General features: G+C 52.9%; 1 protein-coding gene across 1 annotated transcript; it reads left to right on the top strand.

Moving 5' to 3' along the window:
- The first annotated feature begins 2553 nt into the window (after positions 1-2553).
- Positions 2554-20980, top strand: IDH2 (isocitrate dehydrogenase (NADP(+)) 2). The gene is made up of 11 exons (XM_002825817.6): positions 2554-2811; positions 13395-13486; positions 14386-14551; positions 16277-16437; positions 16523-16666; positions 17395-17531; positions 17707-17858; positions 19571-19683; positions 19860-19957; positions 20050-20142; positions 20605-20980. The coding sequence occupies exons 1-11, from the start codon at positions 2697-2699 to the stop codon at positions 20690-20692; spliced, it is 1359 nt and encodes a 452-aa protein (XP_002825863.1). The 5' UTR covers positions 2554-2696; the 3' UTR covers positions 20693-20980.
- The last annotated feature ends 740 nt before the right edge of the window (positions 20981-21720 follow it).

The following is a 21720-nucleotide window of genomic DNA, read 5'->3' as shown; positions in this document are numbered from 1 at the left end:
CCAAGCTACTGAGGAGGCTAAGGTGGGAGGATCACTTGAGCCCGGGAGGTCGAGGGTTCAGGGAGCCGTGATCATACCATTGCACTCCAGCCTGGGCAAGAGTGAGACCCTGTCTTGGAAAAAACAAAAAAACAGTAATGGAATATGGGCCAGGTATGTTGATTTGAACTGGAGTTTTACTACTTCCCAGTAGTGTGACATTGAGCAAGTGTGGTAACCTCTACGAGCCAAATGGAGCTGGCATCAGCTGCCTCACCAAACAGGGATATATGGCAAAGGCTGGCATGGAGCTGGGGCCCTGGGAGGCAGGCAGTTAGAAGCAGTTTAAAGATTTTGCCTCAATTGCCTCCAGCTGCTGCTGTGCTTACAAGGAACACAAGTGCTCCCCCTCTGATCCCTCAGCAGGCAAAGACCAGACTCTGGAACACACCTACAGTGCTGCCTCTGGCCAGGCCTCTGAGATACGAGTCCAACATGCAGAGGAAGGGGCAAGTCCTTGGTGGGGGTAGGGAGGCAGCAATTTCATTACCACCATTTCAGAGGTGGCGGTGTGGGTGGTTGACATACATAAGTCTGATTGTTTGGACCAGAAGGATCTTCAGGGGTCCAGTCTTCCAGTTTACAGGTGTGGACATTGAGATCCAGGCACCTAATAATACCAGGTTGGCAGGAAAGCCAAATGCCAGAGGCTTCCATGGTCTCTACTTGTGTCTGGAGCAACAGAATTCTGAACAGAGTCCAAGGGATAAGGGATCTTTCTGGCACAAGCTGGCCCAAGACCAGGCCTTTGACAGAGGCCTCAGACTCTGGGGGGCCCAAAAGCAGCCCTCCCTTGGGCTCAGCCTTCTGAATCCCAGGGCCAGAGTAGTAGCTCTGCCGGCTAGGACTTGGTGAGGGGAGCTTTGAAGTCACTAGTTGAAGGTCACCTTCCTGGCCCAGCTCCACCTGGCAATGTTGACTGTGAGGCAGTGGAGGGGAGGGCTGAGAACACAGAAGAGAAAGGTTGCTCCTATTTGGAGTGAATTAGCGTGACTGGGAAAGCAGAGAAGGGAAAGAGGTCATGTTTTTCCAAATAAAACCCAGCCCTCAGCTGGTGTCTTAGTTTAAGAAAACAGATGAAGAGAGAAACTTTGTTTGTGGCAGAATCAATTACAACTGTCTTTTGTGGCCAGGTGCAGTGGCTCACACCTGTAATCCCAGTGCTTTGGGAGGCCGAGCGGGAGGATCATTTAAGCTTAGGAGCTGGAGACCAGCCTGGGCAACATAGTGAGATCCCCCCATCTCTATTTTTAATTAAAACAAACAAACCAACCAACCCATCTTTTGTATGCAAACAGGCAAAAATGGAACTGTTTCTACTGTGACTGTTTGACTACTCTAGGGTCTCAGAAAACAATACCCCAAAATGCAGTCCTCAGGAGCAGCTCTCTCTGACCCTCTCCCTCCCTCCCGTCTTTGGCCCCTCACTCTCCTCCGAGGCCAGCCATAGAAACTGGAATCCTTCTTCCTCAAGGCAGGTCATAGAAACCAGAGCCCTTCTTCCCCAAAGCCAGACATCGAACCCAAAAATATTACTCTAACTTTCTTCCACACATTTCTGGGTAAAAACTGGCCATAAATTATCTGACATACCTTGTTTGCTTGCAGGTCCTAAGACCCCTCCATCCCAGAGAGAGTCCTGCCCCGTACTCAGAAGGAAGGAATGCTGCAGAGAGAGGCCAAGAAGAATCTACACGGACAGGACTTGCTGGGTTTCCCCACTCAGGTTATTGGCCTTCTGGTCCAATCATATTTCTTTTTTCGTGGTTTTTTTTTTTTTTTTTTTTTGAGACGGAGTCTCGCCTGTTGCCCAGGCTGGAGTACAGTGGCATGATCTCAGCTCACTGCAATCTCTGCCTCTCAGGTTCAAGTGATTCTCCCGCCTCAGCCTCCTGAATAGCTGGGATTACAGGCGCGCACCACCATGCCCGGCTAATTTTTGTATTTTTACTAGAGACAGGGGTTTCATTATGTTAGCCAGGCTGGTCTCGAACTCCTGACTTCAAGTGATCCGCCTGCCTCGACCTCCCAAAAGTTCTAGGATTACAGGCGTGAGCCACCGCGCCCGGCCCAAAGTGAGATTTCAACTCTCTCTACACCAGCTGGACCTTACAGCGGACTCGTGGAGGCGCAGACGCCGCCGGTGGTCTTAGCTCAAGAATGAAGCAGTCGCACTGGGCTAATGCGCCTTGGGGTTCAGCCCGGCAGGCGAGGGAAGCAAGAGTTCGCTCAGATTGGCCTTTGAGTTTAAGCTAAAGCGTCAGAAACTGACATCCAGGTTTACATGGGGCATGCTGGAGAGGGTCAGCCTCGCAAGCGGCTCTGCTAATCCCCCAGCCCTGATCCCGCTCGCGGGTCCCGGTGGGTCTCACGCCTGTAGCTCCTGCGGAGCCGGGATTTCAGCGGCGCCCAGAGAAGAACCAGCCGGGCCTGGCCGCCGGGTCCCTACTCCCGCGGGACGCTGGACGCGTCGGCGACCCTGGCCCCGCCTCCTCCCCGGCAAGGCCCAATGGGGCGGCGGGCCCGGCAGCCCCGCCCCGGTGGTGTCCGCGCGGCCCGCGCCCGCCAGGCCCAGCGTTAGCCCGCGGTCAGGCAGCCGGGAGGAGCGGCGCGCGCTCGGACCTCTCCCGCCCTGCTTGTTCGCTCTCCTGCTTGGGATGGCCGGCTACCTGCGGGTCGTGCGCTCGCTCTGCAGAGCCTCAGGCTCGCGGCCGGCCTGGGCGCCGGCGGCCCTGACAGCCCCCACCTCGCAAGAGCAGCCGCGGCGCCACTGTGAGTGCCGCGCGGAGGGTCCAGGCAGGCGCGCGCCCCCAGATGCGACGTGGCGGCTTCCCAGGCTGGGGCCGGGGAGCAAGTTCCGCCAGCCCGCAGCCCGGGGACGGCGGGGTCAGGCGCACAAAGGGCCGGGGGACAGCTTCGCTCCGCGCTTCCCCGCCCGGCGCTTCCCGGCCGTGCCAGGCGCTGGGGTGGGGATTTGAGGGACGGTGGCAACTGGTGGCCCGGGCGACGGCCAGTTCTGCGCGGGCGGGGGCTCGGGGCTGCCGCGCGCCCCTAGGTATTTCGGGAGGGGGTCCTGAGAGTGTCCCGGACCCGAAGGGTGGCCTGCCCGCCCTGCGCCCCTGGAACGAGACGAGCACCCGTGGGGGGCTGGAGCACCCCGCGCGCTCTCCTGGCGAGAGGGAGGGTCGTGGCGCGGCCCCTGCTCAGACAAAGGCTGGGAGGCGGGAGACATGCACTTCCCCTTCCTTTTCAGCCAGGCGCGCGCTGATACCAGGCCCACGTCAGCTATTTTTGGAGCCTTTTACACGACAGCTGGAGGAGCGTCCTTTTTAATTTTCCCCTTTTGTTTGGCCGCCCCCACCCCCACCCCTTCGCCTTCATCGCTGCACTTGAGGCTCCATCCTGGGGCCTCTCCTTGACTTGACCTGCCTTGGCAGGCACATGCCCTCCCTGCCTGGCTCACTCGCCGCAGAGACCTGGCAGCCCGCGCAAAATGTCACTTTGCGGAATCGTTCCCACGGCTTCTGGGTACCCTTAGCTCCCTGCTTAGGAGAGAAGACAGTAGTCGGGTCGTAGTAAGCAAGACTTAGCCCAAGCCTCAGTTACCAACACAGGCTGCCTCGCCTGGCGTGTGGGCATCGGCCTGCCCCCTCACCCTGGCTACCCAACACAGCTACAAAAGGCAGGGAACAATGTAGGTCCCTTGGCCCTGTCTAATGCCTGTTGCCATGGAAACCCCTATCCTAATCTGGCCAGGAGCACCTAGCAGTGAGCCAGGAGAGTGAGGAAGAGGGGATGGGGCCCGCCGGCCCTGACCTGGCCAGAGGAGGTAATGGTTAACCGGATTGTGGGAGCAGCTGACTAGAGCTGGGGGGTAGGGAGGCTTGGGCCCCAGTCCTACCTCCCCTGCCAAGGAGAAAGGGGCATGTCTGCTTTTGTACCTCTGGGAATCTGCCTCAGGGATCTGCCCAACAACTCGCAGGTTCCAAGTGCCCCAGGACCCAAAGATTCCCATATAGCACACCAGCTTCAGCAAAAATATGGCGGAAGTTAGCTACATTCTTTAATTCTCCCTTTTTTCTGCCTTGATGGTAAAAAAAAAAGAAAAACAAACAACCTGAAAAACACACACAAACAGGAACACAAAGCCCCTTTTGAGGGTCCTGAATTTGGATACAGAAAAAGCAGTCAGTTGCGGGTCCTTCTAGAAGGCCCCATGTGGGTTGGTTATGAATGGGGAAATTGCTTGGTGTTTGAGTTGGACATCAGACTATACAGTTGCGACTCTGCCAGCTTGTTACCTGGCAACGCAGCTGGAGACAGAATACTTGGCATTCCCCTTGATGACAAGGAAAGAATATTTTTGGGCTAAAAGAGCCCCGTGTCTTTGCTGCCTGGTAATTCCTGCACGCATCTTTTCCTATTTTGCAACGCTGTAGGCTTCCAGCGACTGCTGGTGATGTTTCTGGTAAGTTAGAGCTTGGGGCAGTGGGGACCAGTTCTATGAACGGTTCAGTGGGAGAATTACTTATCTAGCCTTCCTTTACTCCACTCCTAACCCAGAAACTTCTTAATTCTTGCCCCTTAAGTGTGCAGATCTTTCTGCCACGTCAGATAAGGCCCTAGCTGCCCTGCCAGAGCTGATTTGGGTGATTGTGTTTAGGCCTAGTAGGTACTGAGGAAAAGCCTCTTTGGAGTGGCTGAGGCCTGCTCCCAGATCTTCTGTGTGAAGTTGAGGGCCCTTGGGCTGGTTCCATTCAGGGTATGAGGTGCTGGAAACTGCTCTCGGATTACTGGAAGCCATGGTCTGTGGCCTTCCCTGGGGTTTATACTCTGTAAACCCATGTTAAAAATACCAGCAGATTGCAAATATTAGTACACTGTAGGTTGTAAGCTTCTTCAGGGCATGGGGCCCATTGCTGGGGAGAGATGCCACCCGTGTACATCTGGTGCAGGCTGCTGGTAAGAACTCACTGGCCCCTGTGTGGCAATGCATACCAGATGGGTGAGAGGGGAGGAAGCACATTCAGTGAAACAGAAGGTGAGGGCAGGGCAGCCCTGACCACAGATGGAGTTGACTTCAACTTGACCTTTATTTATGTCTTTGACAGAAGTAGTATACTCCTACTTTGTGCCAGACACCATGCCGGGTGCTGGGGATAGAGCTGGGAATAAAACCAGCAGACTCTTTCAAAACCCTTAGGAGCTCAAATTCTGATGTGGGAGGGGGCAGACAGTAAGCAAGATAGACGTTGACTAGTGTGATATATGGGTACAAGAGCTAAGGAAGGCCAGGCACTGTGGCTCACACCTGTAATCCCAGCACTTTGGGGGGCTGAGGTGGGAGGATTGCTTGAGGCTGGGAGCTCCAGACCAGCCTGGGCAATATAGTGAGACCCCGTCTCTACAAAAATAAAAAATAAAATTAGCCAGGCACAATGGTGCATGTCTGTAATCTTAGCTACTCAGGAGGATCACTTGAGCCCAGGAGGTCAAGGCTGCAGTGAGGTATGATTGTGCCACTGCACTCTAGCCTGGGTGACAAAGCAAGACCCTGCCTCCCCCTTCCCCCCAGAAAAAGAGAAGAGCTAAGGAGAAACAGGCAAGAAAGGTGTGTGCACAAAAGTTTGTATAGGGCAGCCAGAAAAGTCCTCACTGAAGGAATCGCTGAGGAGGGGAGGAAGCAGGCCATTTTCGGTATTGGGGAAGAGGGACTTGCAGGTGCCAAGGGCATGATGGAAGAGCAGAGAGGATGATGCGAAGGCTGGCTCAGCAGGCACCAGGTGGAGTGACGGGATGAGGTTCGGCAGTGGGGTCTGTAGAGGGCTCACAGGCCATTTTTGAGAGCTTTGGCTTTTACTTCGCAGGGTTTTGAGAGGAGTGTCATTATCTGATTTCCATCTTATCAGGAGCATTCTAGCTTCAGGGACCTGGCAAGAGAGGATGATGGCTTGGACCTGGATGGTGGCGCTGGGGATGGTGAAGAAGTGGTTGGATTCTGGATATATTTTGAAGGAAGAGCCAGTAGTGGGGAAAGCTTCCAATTCAGGGGATTTTACATAAAAATCTAGATACGCAGCAGGCACTCACTCATGGCAAGGATGGGCTTGTCTGAGGGTGGCTTCTGGTTTTGGTGGTTTGGATGTGGATGTGAGAGAAGGGAAGGAATGAAGGATGACACCAAGGAAACTACTAGAGTTTGTTCCAAAATGGCTGTTCTGGCCGGGTGCGGTGGCTCCCAGGACTTTGGGAGGCCGAAGCGGGCAGATCACTTGGGGCCAGGAGTTCGAGACCTGCCTGGCCACCATGGTGAAACCCGGTCGCTACTAAAAATACAAAAATTAGCTGGGTGTGGTGGCAGGCGCCTGTAGTCCCAGCTACTCAGGAGGCTGAGGCAGGAGAATTGCTTGAACCCAGGAGGTGGAGCTTGCAGTGAGCCGAGATCATGCCACTGCCCTCCAGTGTGGGCGACAGAGTGAGACTCTGTCTCAATAAATACATACATACATAAAATATACAAAATTGCTGTCCTGCCATCTTGAGCCCCCAGGAATTGGAACCTTTCCCCACTCTCTGATCCTTTGCTGGGACATGCTGACTGAGCAGCCTCTGCTGAGAGCATGGGTAGGAATGTGGAGGGAGCAAGTTATACCTGGGGCTGGCTGCATGTGGCTGGACCTCTAGCCTCCTGCTGGGAGCAGCAAGAAGCCAGGGATGTGTTTTGAAATCCTTACTTGGTATTGGGTGCTAGGAGCCCCAGACAGGGAGGAGAGTCGGCCTAACGTGCCTCTGGTGACTGGTGTAATTCCATCCTGCACTCTCGCCAAGAGGACAGTGTTTGTGCAATGCATCAGCTGAAGATTCGTGGTGGCTGTCACTTCGGAGGTTTTCAGGGAGGCCTAGCTGCTGCTCTGTGTATTTCAGGTAGCTTGTCACCACTTATCTCCCAGAGAAGGGCAGACCATGGCTGTATCTCCGCCACACAGGCTGAACAGCAGACAGGGGTCTCAAACTCCAGTGCCCTGGGCCACACTGGAGGGCACTTGGCTGTCATGGAATGAAGGGAGAGGCCGCCCTCAGCCCAGCCCATCCTTGCCATGAGTGAGTGCCTGCTGCATTTCTAGATTTTTATATAAAATCTCCTGATTTTTTTTTGACTGGTTTAAATTTTTATTATTTTGGTAAAAAATGTATAAAACTTACCATCTTAGTCATTTTTCAGTGTACAGTATTGTTAAGTACATTCACACTGTTGTGCAAACATTACCACCATCCATCACCAGAAGTTTGTCACCTTGCAAAACTGAAACTCTCAAAAAAACAAAAAAAAAGGCAAAACTGAAACTCTCTACCCATTAAACAATACCTCCCCATTTCCCGTCCCCCGTCCCTGGCAACCACGTTTTTACTTTCTGTTTCTATGAATTTGACTATTCTAGGTACCTCATGTAAGTAGAAGCATATAGTATTTGTCTTTTGTGACTGGTTTATTTCACTTACCATAATGCTCCCCAGGTTCATCCACTTTGTAGCAGGTGTCAGAATTTCCCTCCTTTTCAAGGCTGAATCATATTGTATGTAGATACAGTAGTCCCCCTTATCCTTGGAGGATGCATTTCAAGACCCCCAGTGAATACCTGAAACTGCAAGGCCTGTAGATACTGTTTTTTCCTGTACATACAGATCTATGATAAAGTTTAATTTATGAATTAGGAACAGTAAGAGATTAGCAATAATAACTAGTAATAAATAGAACAATTATAGCAATATACTGTAATGAAAGTTACATGAATGTGATCTCTTAAAACATCTTACTGTACTGTACTCACCTATTTTCAGACTATGGTTGACTGTGGGTAACTGACACCACAGGTAACTGACGTCATGGAAATAAAACCTTGGATAAGGGGGGACTGTATCACATTGTCTTTATCCATTCATCTGTGATGGACACGTGGGTTGCTTCTACTTTTTGCTATTGTGAACATTGCTGCTATGAATGTGGGCATACATATATCTCTTTCAGACCCCGCTTTCAATATTTTTGGATGTATATCCAGAAGCAGAATTGCTGGATCATATAGTAAATCTTTTTCTTTTTTTTTCTTTTCTTTTTTTTTTGAGACAGAGTCTTGCTCTCTGTCGCCCAGGCTGGAGTGCAGTGGCGCGATCTCGGCTCACTGCAAGCTCTGCCTCCCGGGTTCATGCCATTCTCCTGCCTCAGCCTCCCGAGTAGCTGGGACTACAGGCGCCTGCCACCATGCCTGGCTAATTTTTTGTATTTTTAGTAGAGTCGGAGTTTCACTGTGTTAGCCAGGATGGTCTCGATCTTCTGACTTCGTGATCTACCCGCCTCAGCCTCCCAAAGTGCTGGGATTACAGGCGCGAGCCACCGCGCCCGGCAGTGATTCTTTTTCTTTTAGCTGAGGAACACCCATACTGTTTTCCACAGCAGCTCCACCATTTCACATTCCCAGCAACAGGGCACAAGAGTTCCAGTTTCTCCACATCCTTGCTAGCACTTTATTTTCTGTTTTTTTTTTTTTCCTGATAGTAGCTATCTTAGTGGTTGTGAGGGGATAGTGGGGTGATATCTCATTATGGTTTTGATTTGCATTTCCCTGATGATTAGTGATGTTGAGCATCTTTTCATGTGCTTGTTGGCCATTTGTATATCATCTTTGGACTTGAAATGTGTATTTTTTTGTCCATTATATTTATTTATTTCTTTTGAGATGGAGTCTTCCTGTTACCCAGGCTGGAGTGCAGTGGTGTGATCTCTGCTCACTGCAGCCTCCACCTCCTGGGTTCAAGCAATTCTCCTGCCTCAGCCTCCCAAATAGCTGGGACTACAGGTGTGTGTCGCCACACCAGGCTAATTTTTTCTCTATTTTTAGTAGAGACAGAGTTTCACCATTGTGGCCAGGCTGGTCTCGAACTCCTGACCTCAAGTGATCTGCCCTCCTCAGCCTCCCAAAGTGCTGGGATTACAGGCGTGAGCCACGGTGCCCAGCCAGTCTTCTGTCCATTTTAACATTGAGTTATTTGTTTTATTGTTGAGATTTACTGATTTTTAAAACTTGGTCACCGATTAAGATTTTTTTAAGAACCACTACCTGGAACAAGCAGAACAAGTCTCTGCTGGTCTTGGCTCATGTTGCTGTTCTCAGCTCCCCTGGGATGTTTGCTTCCAGGGAGGCCTGGGCACTCCTGACTTTGGTGACAGCCCTGCTTGCTCTCTCTCTGTTACCTGTAGGTTTCCCCTTCCACATTCACTGCCTCAGGGCAGGCACTGTTGTGTTTTAGGCATTTCAGTATCCCAGTGGGGTACTGGGTAAGTGCTTAGTTAGCACTTGCTGGTGAGTAAATAAGCAGGTCCCGTGGTCTCTGAGGGTTTGATACACCAGGTCTTTGATCTTGACCTTGAACTCTCCTAGCCATGCCTGCCTGAAGCTCAACCGTGCAGCCCAGGCTGAGGCTGAAACCTGTAGAACTGGCCCCAAGTGAGTCTCTCCTTAGGGCTCCTGATTATGATAGTTCATTTTTTTTTTTAACAAATTTGATTAGCTGTCCTCAAATTAACTCATAGGAGATGCTCCCCAGAACTAAACTAGCTCTGCAACAGCTCAACAGACTTTCTGCAGGTTCTGCAGCTCTTTCCACTCAAGCTTCAGAGAAAAGTGAAGGAATATTGTAGATTGGGTTCAAAATCCCCATCGCGTCTTGGGAAAGGCAGTAGAGCCAGCAGCCAGCCACCTTTTGTTCTCTAGGGAATGGAATAGTCCAAGGCTGTGTTTGTGTTCTGCTTCTGTACATCTGACCCACGGGTCTTCCAGAGACTGCATTTGGGTCAGGGACCTGGGTTCTATCTTGCCTCTGATGCAGACCACACTCTCTGAGTCTCATTATTCCCCCTAAATGATCTCTAAGATTATTTTTAGATTTAAAAAAAAACAAACTCTTTGCATATCTTTGGAAAATGAGTTGTTTGAGGTCTGTTAGGCTTTAATCACTTTTGTTTTAAATGTGCCGAGGTGGTTTCTAGGCCTGCTTTTCACAGGTATTCTGTCCCTTGCTAGTTCTTCCGACCCAGTTTTTTTTTTTTTTTTTTTTTTGAGATGGAGTCTCGCTCTGTTGCCCAGGCTGGAGTGCAGTGGTGTGATCTTAGCTCACTACAACCTCCACCTCCCGGGTTCAAGCGATTCTCCTGCCTCAGCCTCCTCGGTAGCTGGGATTACAGGCACATGCCACCACGCCCGACTAATTTTTCTATTTTTAGTAGACATGGGGTTTCACCATGTTGGCCAGGCTGGTCTTGAACTCCTTACCTTGAGTGATCCACCTGCCTCAGCCTCCCAAAGTGCTAGGATTACAGGCGTGAGCCATTACACCCAGCCCCAACCCAGTGTTTTCAAATAAACATTCTCTTCCCTTCACCTGATTTGCTGTGTCTAATCTAGAGTGGAGCTGAAGACAGATCACTCCCTCTCTAAGGACTGTGTGTAACACAAGAGTAATTGGGCTGTAAGTGAGGCTGAGGAGTGCTGCTTTGGGGGAAGGGCACAGCTCTCAGCTGAGCTGGTGAGATTTCCCTGTGACTGAAGTTTTATTAGATCTTGTTCCCTGCTCTGCAGTTGCTGCTTCTTCCCAGGCTGTGGGCAGAGGAACAGGCTGGTGCCCCAGTGCCCCTGTCTGCTGCAGGCTGAGGTTCAACAAGCCTTGTCCAAGGCAGCTGTACTGATTCATTGTTAGGTGGCCAGTTCTGAGTTTTCTTTGAAATTCACTTCCCAGACTGTTGGGTTTTCCTGTGAGTCAGACTCTCCTTCAGTAGCATCCCCTGCCCCTACCCTCCATTGTCTCCCTGGACCTCTGATCAGCCCCTCATTGAGTCCTTTGATGCTTCTCTGATAGGACTGACCGACCTGCGTCGGCTGGGATCAAGGGTTCTGAGTTCCATTCGCAGGTGCTGTAAGCCTGTCCTTCCTGTTGAATAGGGTCAGAGTCCTCGTGGCTCTGCTGTTTTCAAGCTCTGTAACCTTGGGCAGTAAGCCGTTAACCTCTCTGAGCCTCAGTTTTCCACATTTAAAATGGAGATAATTGTCAGGCGTGGTGGCTCACGCCTGTAATCCCAGCACTTTGGGAGGCCAAGGTGGGTGGGTCACCTGAGGTTAGGAGTTCGAGACCAGCCTGGCCAACATGGCAAAACCCCGTCTCTACTAAAAATGCAAAAATTAGCTGGGCCTGGTGGCGTGTGCCTGTAATCCCAGCTACTCGGGAAGCTGAGACAGCAGAATCGCTTGAACCTGGAAGGCGGAGGTTGCAGTGAGCCGAGATCACGCCATTGCATTCCAACCTGGGTGACAGACCAAAGACTCTGTCTAAAAAAATAAATAAGTAAATAAATAAAATAAATAAATAAATAAAATGGAGGTAATGATACCTCCTTGGGGTTGTTTTTGGGATTAAATGGAGTCACATTGTACAGCACTGGTACACTGTGAGGCACATAGTGGGCACTCAATACCTATTTATACTATTTCCGTTATCACCGCAAGTTAGTTAAGGGCTCTTGGGTCGCAAGCAACAGACAAAGTTAGTGACTGGTTAACTTGGAGAGGATTTTATTATGAGCTACACAGGGTAGCTTATAGAATTGCAGGGAAAACTGTAAACAACTAAGTCTTGGACAAAAGAAGTATCTAGGCATGGGCCTGTAGCCCCAGCTACTAAGGAGGCTGAGGTGCAAGGATTGCTTGAGCCCCGGAGTCTGAGCCTGGCCTGGGCAACATAGATAAAGAGACCCTGACTCTAAACAATAAATAAATACATAAAAGAGGACCGGGGCCCTCCTTAGGAACTGGATGGCAGGAGCCCCTGGACAACCACCTGCTGATTTGGTGCTGGATGAGGCAGCTGCAGCTAGCCGGCGTTCTTTGTGTTGATCTCCTTTGCCTTCATACTCCGGGGGAGAGGGTCTTACCGGCCAGACTGGCCCCCACCCTCTTGGCCACTGGTGGGCTGGGCATGTTTTTGGGTAGTTCTACCTAGCCAGATTAAAGTGGGGGTGGGGTGGGGAGTCCAGCCTGCTTGGGCAACAGGGTGGGACTCCATCTCTACAAAAAAATTTAAAAATTAGGCTGGTGCAGTGGCTCATGCCTGTAATCCCAGCACTTTGTGGGAGTCGAGGCAGGTGGATCACTTGAGGTCAGGAGTTTGAGACCAGCCTGGCCAACATGGTGAAACCCTGTCTCTACTAAAAATACAAAAAATTAGCCAGGTGTGGTGGTGCACACCTGAAATCCCAGCTACTTGGGAGGCTGAGGCCCGAGAACCACTTGAACTCGGGAGGTGGAGGTTGCAGTGGGCTGAGATCATGCCATTGCACTCCACCCTGGGGGACAATAGCGAAACTTCGTCTCAGAAAAAAAAAATTAAAAATAGCTGGGTGTGGTGGCATGCGCCTGTAGTCCCAGCTACGTGGGAGGCTGAGGTCAGAGGATCACTTGAGACCAGGAGGTCAATGCTGCAGTAAACTATGATGGCATCAGTGCATTTCAGCCTGACCAACGGAGCAGGACCCTGCCAAGAAAGAGAGAGAAAGAGAGAGAGAGAGAAAGGGAGGAAGGAAGGGAAGGAAGGAAAGAAAGGAAAGGAAGTAAGTAAGGATGGATGGATCCAGGTGCTCTAAACCAGCAGTTCCCAAACTTTTTGGTACCAGGGGCCAGTTTCATGGAAGACAATTTTTCCACGGGTGGCAGGGTGGTGGGCAGCAGGGATGGTTTTGGGATGAGTCAAGTGCATTACATTTATTGTGCACTTTATTTCTATTATTATTACATTGTAATATATAATGAAAAAATTATATAGCTCACCATAATGTACAATCTGAGGGGGTGGGCCTGAGCTTGTTTTCCTGCAACTAGACAGCCCCATCTGGAGGTGCTGGGAGACAGTGACAGATCATCAGGCATTAGATTCTCATAAGGAGCACGCAACTTAGATCCCTCGTGTGCACAGTTCCCAGGCATGAGCTCAGGTGGTAGTGCTCACTCCCCTGCAGCTCTCCTCCTGCTGTGTGGCCCAGTTCCTAACAGTCCATGGACCTGCACTAAAGGCTGTGGCCTGGTCTGCTGACCTCTCTCCAGAGCCCACAGTACTAGTCCACGGCCTGGGAGTTGGGGACCGCTACTCTAAGCAGTGAGGGAGCTGATTTGCAGACGGGGGAGTGGACACCGGGCAGCTGGAGCCCTGGCTTTCTGCCACCATCTCCTGGTGAAGGGCGGGCCTGGCCGGGAGGAGAGGGCCCCCCTCCAGCCTCCCCAGGGGCATGATGCGCTGTGTGTCCCTGCTTCTAGATGCCGACAGAAGGATCAAGGTGGCGAAGCCCGTGGTGGAGATGGATGGTGATGAGATGACCCGTATCATCTGGCAGTTCATCAAGGAGAAGGTAGTGCCCCTCCCGAAGTGGGCGGCTCTCCAGGTGGGAGTGTTCTGTCCCACAGGGTCTTCTGGACTGCAGGTCTCTAGGACCCCCTGTTGTCCTGGTGGGCAGCAGCAGCTCTGTTTCTCCCCATCTGTCTACCCTTCTTTCACATCTGGTCCGCTAATTGTTCAGAAGTCATCAGGCGGGGGCCTGTCCCCAGCAGTCTGTGTTGTGCTGGTGCCAAATCCCACACGTTCTGTCAACTTTGAGCAGCTTCAAGGTTAATCCTGTATCATTTCCATCTTGATCCCCTACATTCTGCCTCACTTCTTGAAAAGGAGTGAAAGGGGAACAGGGCTGGTGTGCAGGGCAGTGACCCAGCCTGCAGCTGTGACGAGCCACCATGGCAAAGGGGTCCCAGAGTGGCTGCTTGGCTTCTCCAAAGTTGCCGTGGTCTATGTATGTCCAGGAGAGCATGTAGTCTTTGGGAAGGCCTCACACTGTGTGTGCGTTCATGGGACAAAGGTTGAGAACTGTCACTTCCGACTGTAAGATGTCAAAGCACTTGAGGAGTAGAGGAAACCAGTTGTATAGAGAAATCTAGATGTACTTGGGGTTGGGGTTTGGCTGAGTTGATGGGCCATGTGAGGGGGGCAGATAGGCACAATGGGGGAAGAACCCTCCGAAAGGCTGTGGCCTGGCCTGCCAACCTCTCTCCAGAGCCCCAGCCTCTGCCAGCTCTGGCCAGGCCCTACTGAGAAATGGCTGACTCCAGCTTTCTGCTGCGCCCCTCCACTGGCCTTCACTCGTCCCTGTTCTGACTGACTGTCCCCTGCCATGGCCTGCAGACTTCTCATCCTGCCCTTTGTTGTCATATCCCTGAGTCACTGGGGTGACGCCTTGCTCTGGCCCTCTGTCCCCAGCTCATCCTGCCCCACGTGGACATCCAGCTAAAGTATTTTGACCTCGGGCTCCCAAACCGTGACCAGACCGATGACCAGGTCACCATTGATTCTGCACTGGCCACCCAGAAGTACAGTGTGGCTGTCAAGTGTGCCACCATCACCCCTGATGAGGCCCGTGTGGAAGGTGCGAGGGTGTGGAGGTGGGCGGGCCAGGGAGGGTCACAGGCTTCTCCCACCGGCCTCTCCAGACTTGGGGTGGGGCAGTTGGCCATGTCACTCATTTCAGGACTGGGAGGTTGGGAGGCTCCAGAGCTGGGGCTTTCCTGAGGCCAACTGCACCTGAGGCCAGTCTCCCTGTGTGTGCCTAGTGGACAGTGGGGCCTCAGAGGTCACCTTTGATGAGGCTGGGGCAGGCGTGGGTAAGGGGCTGGCCTCAGGTTCCACGGTTAGGGCACAGCAGAGCTGAGAACAGAATCCACGTCTTCCATCTCCCAGGCCAGTGGTGTTTCTGCTGCACTCTGGCTCTGACAGTGGTAGGTGTCATCGGTGACACGGCTGAGGAGGAGGAGGAGGAAGGTAATGCTGATGTGGTCACAGTAAGGATGGCTTCTTTGGGCAGTAGTCCTTTCTGGTGTGGACAGTCTTGCAGGCAGGTGTGCAGAGAGATTGTGCAGAGGAGTGCTGTGTGTAAGGCCTGTGTCCTTCAGAGCCTCAGCAGCCTCTGGGGAACATCGCTGTTGCCCTCCTGCCACTGGTTTGGACTTGCAGGTCTGCCTCTGTCCCCACGGTCATGCAGGGTCACTGAGAGGTGCCCCCACCAGGCCTGGACTGGCTTCTGGTCCTTGGCTATTGGGGCCGCTCTCGAGGGTTCCATGAAGTGACAGCAGTGTGTGTGCAGAGGAGCCAGGTTTGGATAATTCGAGAAAGGATGGTTGAGGAGTTTTCTGAGCTCTCTCTTCCTACTTTCCACAGTTGGAGGGAGCTGGCGGAAAGTACTCGAGATACATCTGCAAACTCCCCAGGCCTGCCCCTGTCCTGCAGGTCATGCCTGGCCCACAGCACTGGGATCATTTGAGTGCTGAGCTCTTCGTTTCACCTGAACCTTGGGAGTTGTGTATCCCCATTTATGGACAAGGCAGGAGAGGGTCACAGCCTTAGGAACTGGGGCGGCATTGGGGCCAGGACCGGAGCATGTGGAGTGGGCAGTGTGTTGTCAGGCTTCATCAGACAAGCCCTTCCCCTGGGCTGTACTCCCTCCATGTGTGATGTGGGAATCATAATGGCCAACAGAGCACTTAGCATGGACTGGGCACCGTTCTAGGCCCTTTACACACGAGCTCATTTAGTCCTCACGACAACACTTAGGCTAGTTATTTTTCCAGTAATTTTTTTTTACAGCTTTGGTTGAGCCACTTTTGTAAGCCTCACCGTTAAAACTGGCAGACTTGCCGGGCGTGGTGGCTCACACCTGTAATCCCAGCACTTTGGGAGGCTGAGGCGGGCGGATCACCTGAGGTTGGGAGGTCGAGACCAGCCTAACCAACATGGAGAAACCCCATCTCTCCTAAAAATACAAAATTAGCTGGGTGTGGTGTCACATACCTGTAATTCCAGCTGCTCGGGAGGCTGAGGCAGGAGAACCACTTGAACCCGGGAGGCAGAGGTTGTAGTGAGCCGAGATCGCGCCATTGCACTCCAGCCTGGGCAATAGGAGCAAAACTCCGTCTCAAAAAAAAAAAAAAAAAAAATTGGCAGACTCCAGAGCCCACACACATTTGCACTCTAGACTCTACTGCCTTCCTCATGAAGAATTTTAGGACCCCCGTCTGGCTGTGTTGTTGCTTGGGGTTCAAATTCTGGTTGAAAGGTGGCGGCTGCAGTGGGACCACTATTATCTCTGTCCTCACAGAGTTCAAGCTGAAGAAGATGTGGAAAAGTCCCAATGGAACTATCCGGAACATCCTGGGGGGGACTGTCTTCCGGGAGCCCATCATCTGCAAAAACATCCCACGCCTAGTCCCTGGCTGGACCAAGCCCATCACCATAGGCAGGCACGCCCATGGCGACCAGGTACGCCAGGGTGGGAGAGGGGATCCACTGACCTGGGCACCCTCCGACCGCAGCTCCTGGCCTAGCCATCCTCTTGTCTCTGCAGTACAAGGCCACAGACTTTGTGGCAGACCGGGCCGGCACGTTCAAAATGGTCTTCACCCCAAAAGACGGCAGCGGTGTGAAGGAGTGGGAAGTGTACAACTTCCCCGCAGGCGGCGTGGGCGTGGGCATGTACAACACCGACGAGGTGAGGCTGGCTCGGGCATCCTGGGCCCCTCCTCTCCCAGCTTGTCTCTTCATCTCTGTCTCGTGGCTTTCCTTTCTTCTGTAATGGCCTCATTCTTAGGCCGCAAAGAGGCAGAAATGGCCACCAGGGCTGGGCATGGTGGCTCACACTTGTAATCCAGCACTTTGGGAGGCCAAGGCAGGATTGCTTAAAACCAGAAGTTTGAGACCAGCCTGGGCAACAGTGAGACCCCATCTCTTGAAAAAAAAAAAAAAAAAAAAAAAAAGAAAAGAAAAGAAATGGCCACGAACAGCTCCAGGCGTCCTCCTGCCTGCTTGGCTACCCTATCAGAAGAGAATGCCTCAGAAGGTTCCAGCGCCAATGCCAGGCTGAGTCACATGACCACCTCTAAGCCAATCACAGAGGCCCTGGGGATAAGCCAGGGACACACTGTCAACCCCAGCGCTAGGCCTGGGAATTAGCCCTGCCCCAGCCACATAGTCTAAGAACTGGGGAAAAGGCGGTGCTTTCCAAAGCAAAATTGAGGGGCCCCTTGCCCCTGGGAAGTTGAGAGGGAGAGGTGGGCCAGCAGAAACATCGTGTTCACTGCACGGAGGCTGGTGTTAAACAGTCGCGTGGGCGGCGGGGTACCGTTCCTGGAGATCTGGGCCTTGCCCTGGGAGGTGGGAGGTTGTCGGCAATCGCCAGGCTAGGGCACCACGCCAGGGCCCTGTCTCTTCCCCCTGCAGTCCATCTCGGGTTTTGCGCACAGCTGCTTCCAGTATGCCATCCAGAAGAAATGGCCGCTGTACATGAGCACCAAGAACACCATACTGAAAGCCTACGATGGGCGTTTCAAGGACATCTTCCAGGAGATCTTTGACAAGTAAAGCCTCATCCATGTACTCTGTGGCCTTTCTTCCCTTCCCCCCATGCTGTTCCCATCCTACCCTGGGAAGGTCGCTATTAGAGTGCATTTGGCTCAGCTCCGAGGCTCAGGGACGGATCCCCAACCTGTCAGCCTTCTGCCCTCTCCCCATAACAGACCTTTTTACTCCCAGGCACTATAAGACCGACTTCGACAAGAATAAGATCTGGTATGAGCACCGGCTCATTGACGACATGGTGGCTCAGGTCCTGAAGTCTTCGGGCGGCTTTGTGTGGGCCTGCAAGAACTATGACGGAGATGTGCAGTCAGACATCCTGGCCCAGGGTACGCCGGGAGGACGCTGCTCCCTGTGGGGGTGGACTGTTGGTCTTCTCTGGCTGGAGGGATTTTCAGACCTTTTTGGCAGAAAACTCTAGTGGAGCAGGACTCATTGCAGGGTCCTCTGTGGACAGCAGGGGGCAGGAGCTCCCTGGCATCTGAGTTAGAGAGGATCACAAATTAGGTTTGGACTGATGTATGACTGAGGCTGCTCTTAGAGAGAGAGGAGGGTACAGGAACTCCAGGGCTAGGTTGTGAGCCCTAAGGTTGCTCCAGTCCATGATGGAGCCTCATGACTCTTTGGTTCCAGTAGGAAAATGGGATCAAGCAAGACTGGAGGTTCTTTAAACTACAGCAAATGCATTTTGCATAGTGAACCTAATGGATGGAAGAGAATGTCAGAGAAGCCTGCAAACCTCCAAGCCCTAGGGTGTCCTAAAAGACATCAGATTGCAGTAAAAAGTATAGGTGATGAGGTCAGGAGTTTGAGACCAGCTTGGCCAACATGGTGAAACCCCGTCTCTACTAAAAACGCAAAAAAAATTAGCCGGGCGTGGAGGCGGGCGCGGTGGTGGGCACCTGTAATCCCAGCTACTCGAGAGGCTGAGGCAGGAGAATCTCTTGAACCCAGGAGGTGTAGGTTGCAGTGAGCCGAGATTGCGCCATTGCACTCCAGCCTGGGCAACAAGGGTGAAACTCCATCTCCGAAAAAAAAAAAAAAAAATAGGTGAGACCATTAAAGAAGAACAGCGAGAAATGGGCCAATTGTGTTGGGAACAAGGGCAGGAAAGGTGGTAGGCGTGGGAAACAGGCAGGACATAGAGAGTGAAAGAGAAACCTAAGCTTACCAGGGCAGCTCCTGGTACGGGGAAAAGGGAAGCCCAGGACAGGTTCTGATGAAAAGCAGAGTCTTGTTACTTTGTGTAAATCTTTGGGTTTACTTTGGAAAGTTCAGTGGGGATCCTCTCACCAGAACAATTCCTATCTAGGATAGAAGGATGAAACGCCATAGCAGATGAGGCAGAGGCATGAAAATTAACCTTAAGTGTCTAAGGAATGGTGTGAAGGTGCAGGTAAAATGGAGAAGGGATTGCTCACAGCCAAAATTCTTAGAATTCGTAGACAAAGCATTTTCCTGTAGATGTTGTCCACGTTTTCTTTCTTCAATCCTTATTTTGGTGTCATGGGGGTGCCTTTGAAGCCCTGGAGTCCTTGACAATAGAAAAGTTTGCTGGAGTTGACATGTGGATTTGGGAACATTCAGAAATTAATCAAAAAACTTGAAAGTGTCCTAAGAGAGCAGCTGCAAAAGTGATTGTTGGGAAGTAGCTGACCACAGCTTTATTGTTTTCCTTGAATGTGCCTCTGGGTCATGAGCCAGGCTGGGTGGCAGGCTGTGGGGGACCACAGGACTCTGTGGGGTCTTGGGCCCTGTGGGCCACAGGCTGTGGGGCGCCCGGAGCTGGTGACACAGATGGATGTTAATGTGCTGGTGATAGCCACCCTCCAGTGCCCTCCAGCCCTGTGCTGGGCCCTGGAGACCCACAGCAGGGTGAAGAGGCCTGGAATGGTCCCTGTCCTCCCAGTTGCAACTGGGGGAGGCTGAGTAGAGCCACAAACTATGACAGCTACAATATTGGGTTGTAGAGGGCAGCAGGGCTCAGCTGGGTGGCCCCAGCAGAGGCGAGGCCCTGAGAGAAAGGCTTTCTACCCTCCAGGCTTTGGCTCCCTTGGCCTGATGACGTCCGTCCTGGTCTGCCCTGATGGGAAGACAATTGAGGCTGAGGCCGCTCATGGGACCGTCACCCGCCACTATCGGGAGCACCAGAAGGTGAGTGCAGGGCATGGGGCCTCACAATGCCCCTCTACCCCAGGGGCCCGAAGCCCACTGGGCTGAGGGCTGGAAGGATGAGCCTGATCCACGAGTCCAGGGGCGGGCAGCTGTATCTGGGCAGCCTCCTCGCTAGCTGGCTCGGCTCTTGATCCCCCTGCAACCCCCGTCCCCAGGGCCGGCCCACCAGCACCAACCCCATCGCCAGCATCTTTGCCTGGACACGCGGCCTGGAGCACCGGGGGAAGCTGGATGGGAACCAAGACCTCATCAGGTGAGCACGGAGGGAGAGGCCAGAGCTGCCCAGGACAGGCTCTGGATCCTGCCCTTGCACAGATGGGGTCTCATTCTGCCCCATCCCCGTAGGTTTGCCCAGACGCTGGAGAAAGTGTGCGTGGAAACGGTGGAGAGTGGAGCCATGACCAAGGACCTGGCGGGCTGCATTCACGGCCTCAGCAAGTGCGTGGCCTGGGGTGGTAGGCAGACCCTGGGGCCACATGGGAGGAAGCCAGGGGACCCCTCCTAAAGTCCCCCTCATGAGTCAGCTTAGCTGCCAGGGGGCCTGGGGCAGGACATGTCCACAGCCCTGAGAGACTGCTCAGGCCAGCCTCTGCAGACCAGGTCTAGTGAGTTCCTCCTCATCCCTGAGGCTGGCTACTCAGAGCTCCTTCCGACCCTGCCCACACCCCTCTCCCAGCTTCTCTCAGGAGAGCAGTTACCTGGAAAGACAGACGCTGCGGGTGCCTGCCGAATCTCGGTGGCCTCATGGTAGGAGGCTATAGCTGGCCTCTGGCCTGTAGCCTGGGTGGCAGGAGATGGCTGTTCTGATGCCCAAGCTCAGGCCGTTCCCTGGAAGGGCCTGGCTGATGGCCTTGGCAAGGCCTAGAGCCGCCCCTGATGTGAGTGGTGCTCTCTCTGCAGTGTGAAGCTGAACGAGCACTTCCTGAACACCACGGACTTCCTCGACACCATCAAGAGCAACCTGGACAGAGCCCTGGGCAGGCAGTAGGGGGAGGCGCCACCCATGGCTGCAGTGGATGGGCCAGGGCCGAGCCGGCGGGTCCTCCTGAGCGCGGCAGAGGGTGAGCCTCACAGCCCCTCTCTGGAGGCCTTTCTAGGGGATGTTTTTTTATAAGCGAGATGTTTTTAAAAGCATATGTGTGTTTCCCCTCATGGTGACGTGAGGCAGGAGCAGTGTGTTTTACCTCAGCCAGTCAGTATGTTTTGCATACTGTAATTTATATTGCCCTTGGAACACATGGTGCCATATTTAGCTACTAAAAAGCTCTTCACAAAACTGTCTGCTGTGTTTGTCCCTGAGGGGAGGAGGTAGTGGGACCCTGAGGCAGAGGCCCTGCTAGAGCTGGCAGGTTCCCATGGGGCAGACCAGAGTACCTCAGGAAGGGGCTGCCACCGCGGGGAAGGGACCAGGCAGCCCTGGGATCCCGCATTCCACAGGGTCCCACTGCGGAGCTCTTGGACACTCAGGGCACAGGCCTGTGGGTTCCCTGGAATTTTCTAGCATGATCCAGTTTCTGTGTCCAGTTCTCCATTCTGAGAGTCAATCAGTTGCTGATAGGTTGTCATTGATTTTTTTCTTCGTTGGTTTTAACCTTCTAAACATCGCCAGACCACTTTCTTAGCCTTTTTCTAGGTACTAAAAACAGGTCCTACCCACACCTGCCTCACACTTCTCCTTTCCAAGGCTGCCTGAGTTTGGCGGCGCTTGGGTGTGTGTGAACGAGAGCCCCGCATTGTCTAGGCCTGCGGTTCCCAGGCGTGGGTTCACTTTCACCATGCATTGGCAAAACTAGAAAAGTAAGCTTGTGAAAAATTGTTCTTGGCCGGGCACAGTGGCACACGCCTGTAATCCCCGTACTTTGGGAGGCTGAGGTGGGTGGATCACTTGAGGCCAGGAGTTCGAGACCAGCCTGGCCAACATGGTGAAACCCCATCTCTACTCAAAATACAAAAATTAGCCAGGCGTGGTGATGCGCACCTGTAGTCCCAGCTACTCGGGAGGCTGAGGCAGGAAAA

The sequence above is a fragment of the Pongo abelii genome, chromosome 16 (assembly GCF_028885655.2).
Source record: "Pongo abelii isolate AG06213 chromosome 16, NHGRI_mPonAbe1-v2.0_pri, whole genome shotgun sequence".
Lineage (NCBI taxonomy): Eukaryota > Metazoa > Chordata > Mammalia > Primates > Hominidae > Pongo > Pongo abelii.
The sequence above is the reverse complement of the archived record's forward strand: the minus strand, read 5'-3'. Positions and strand labels throughout refer to the sequence as shown.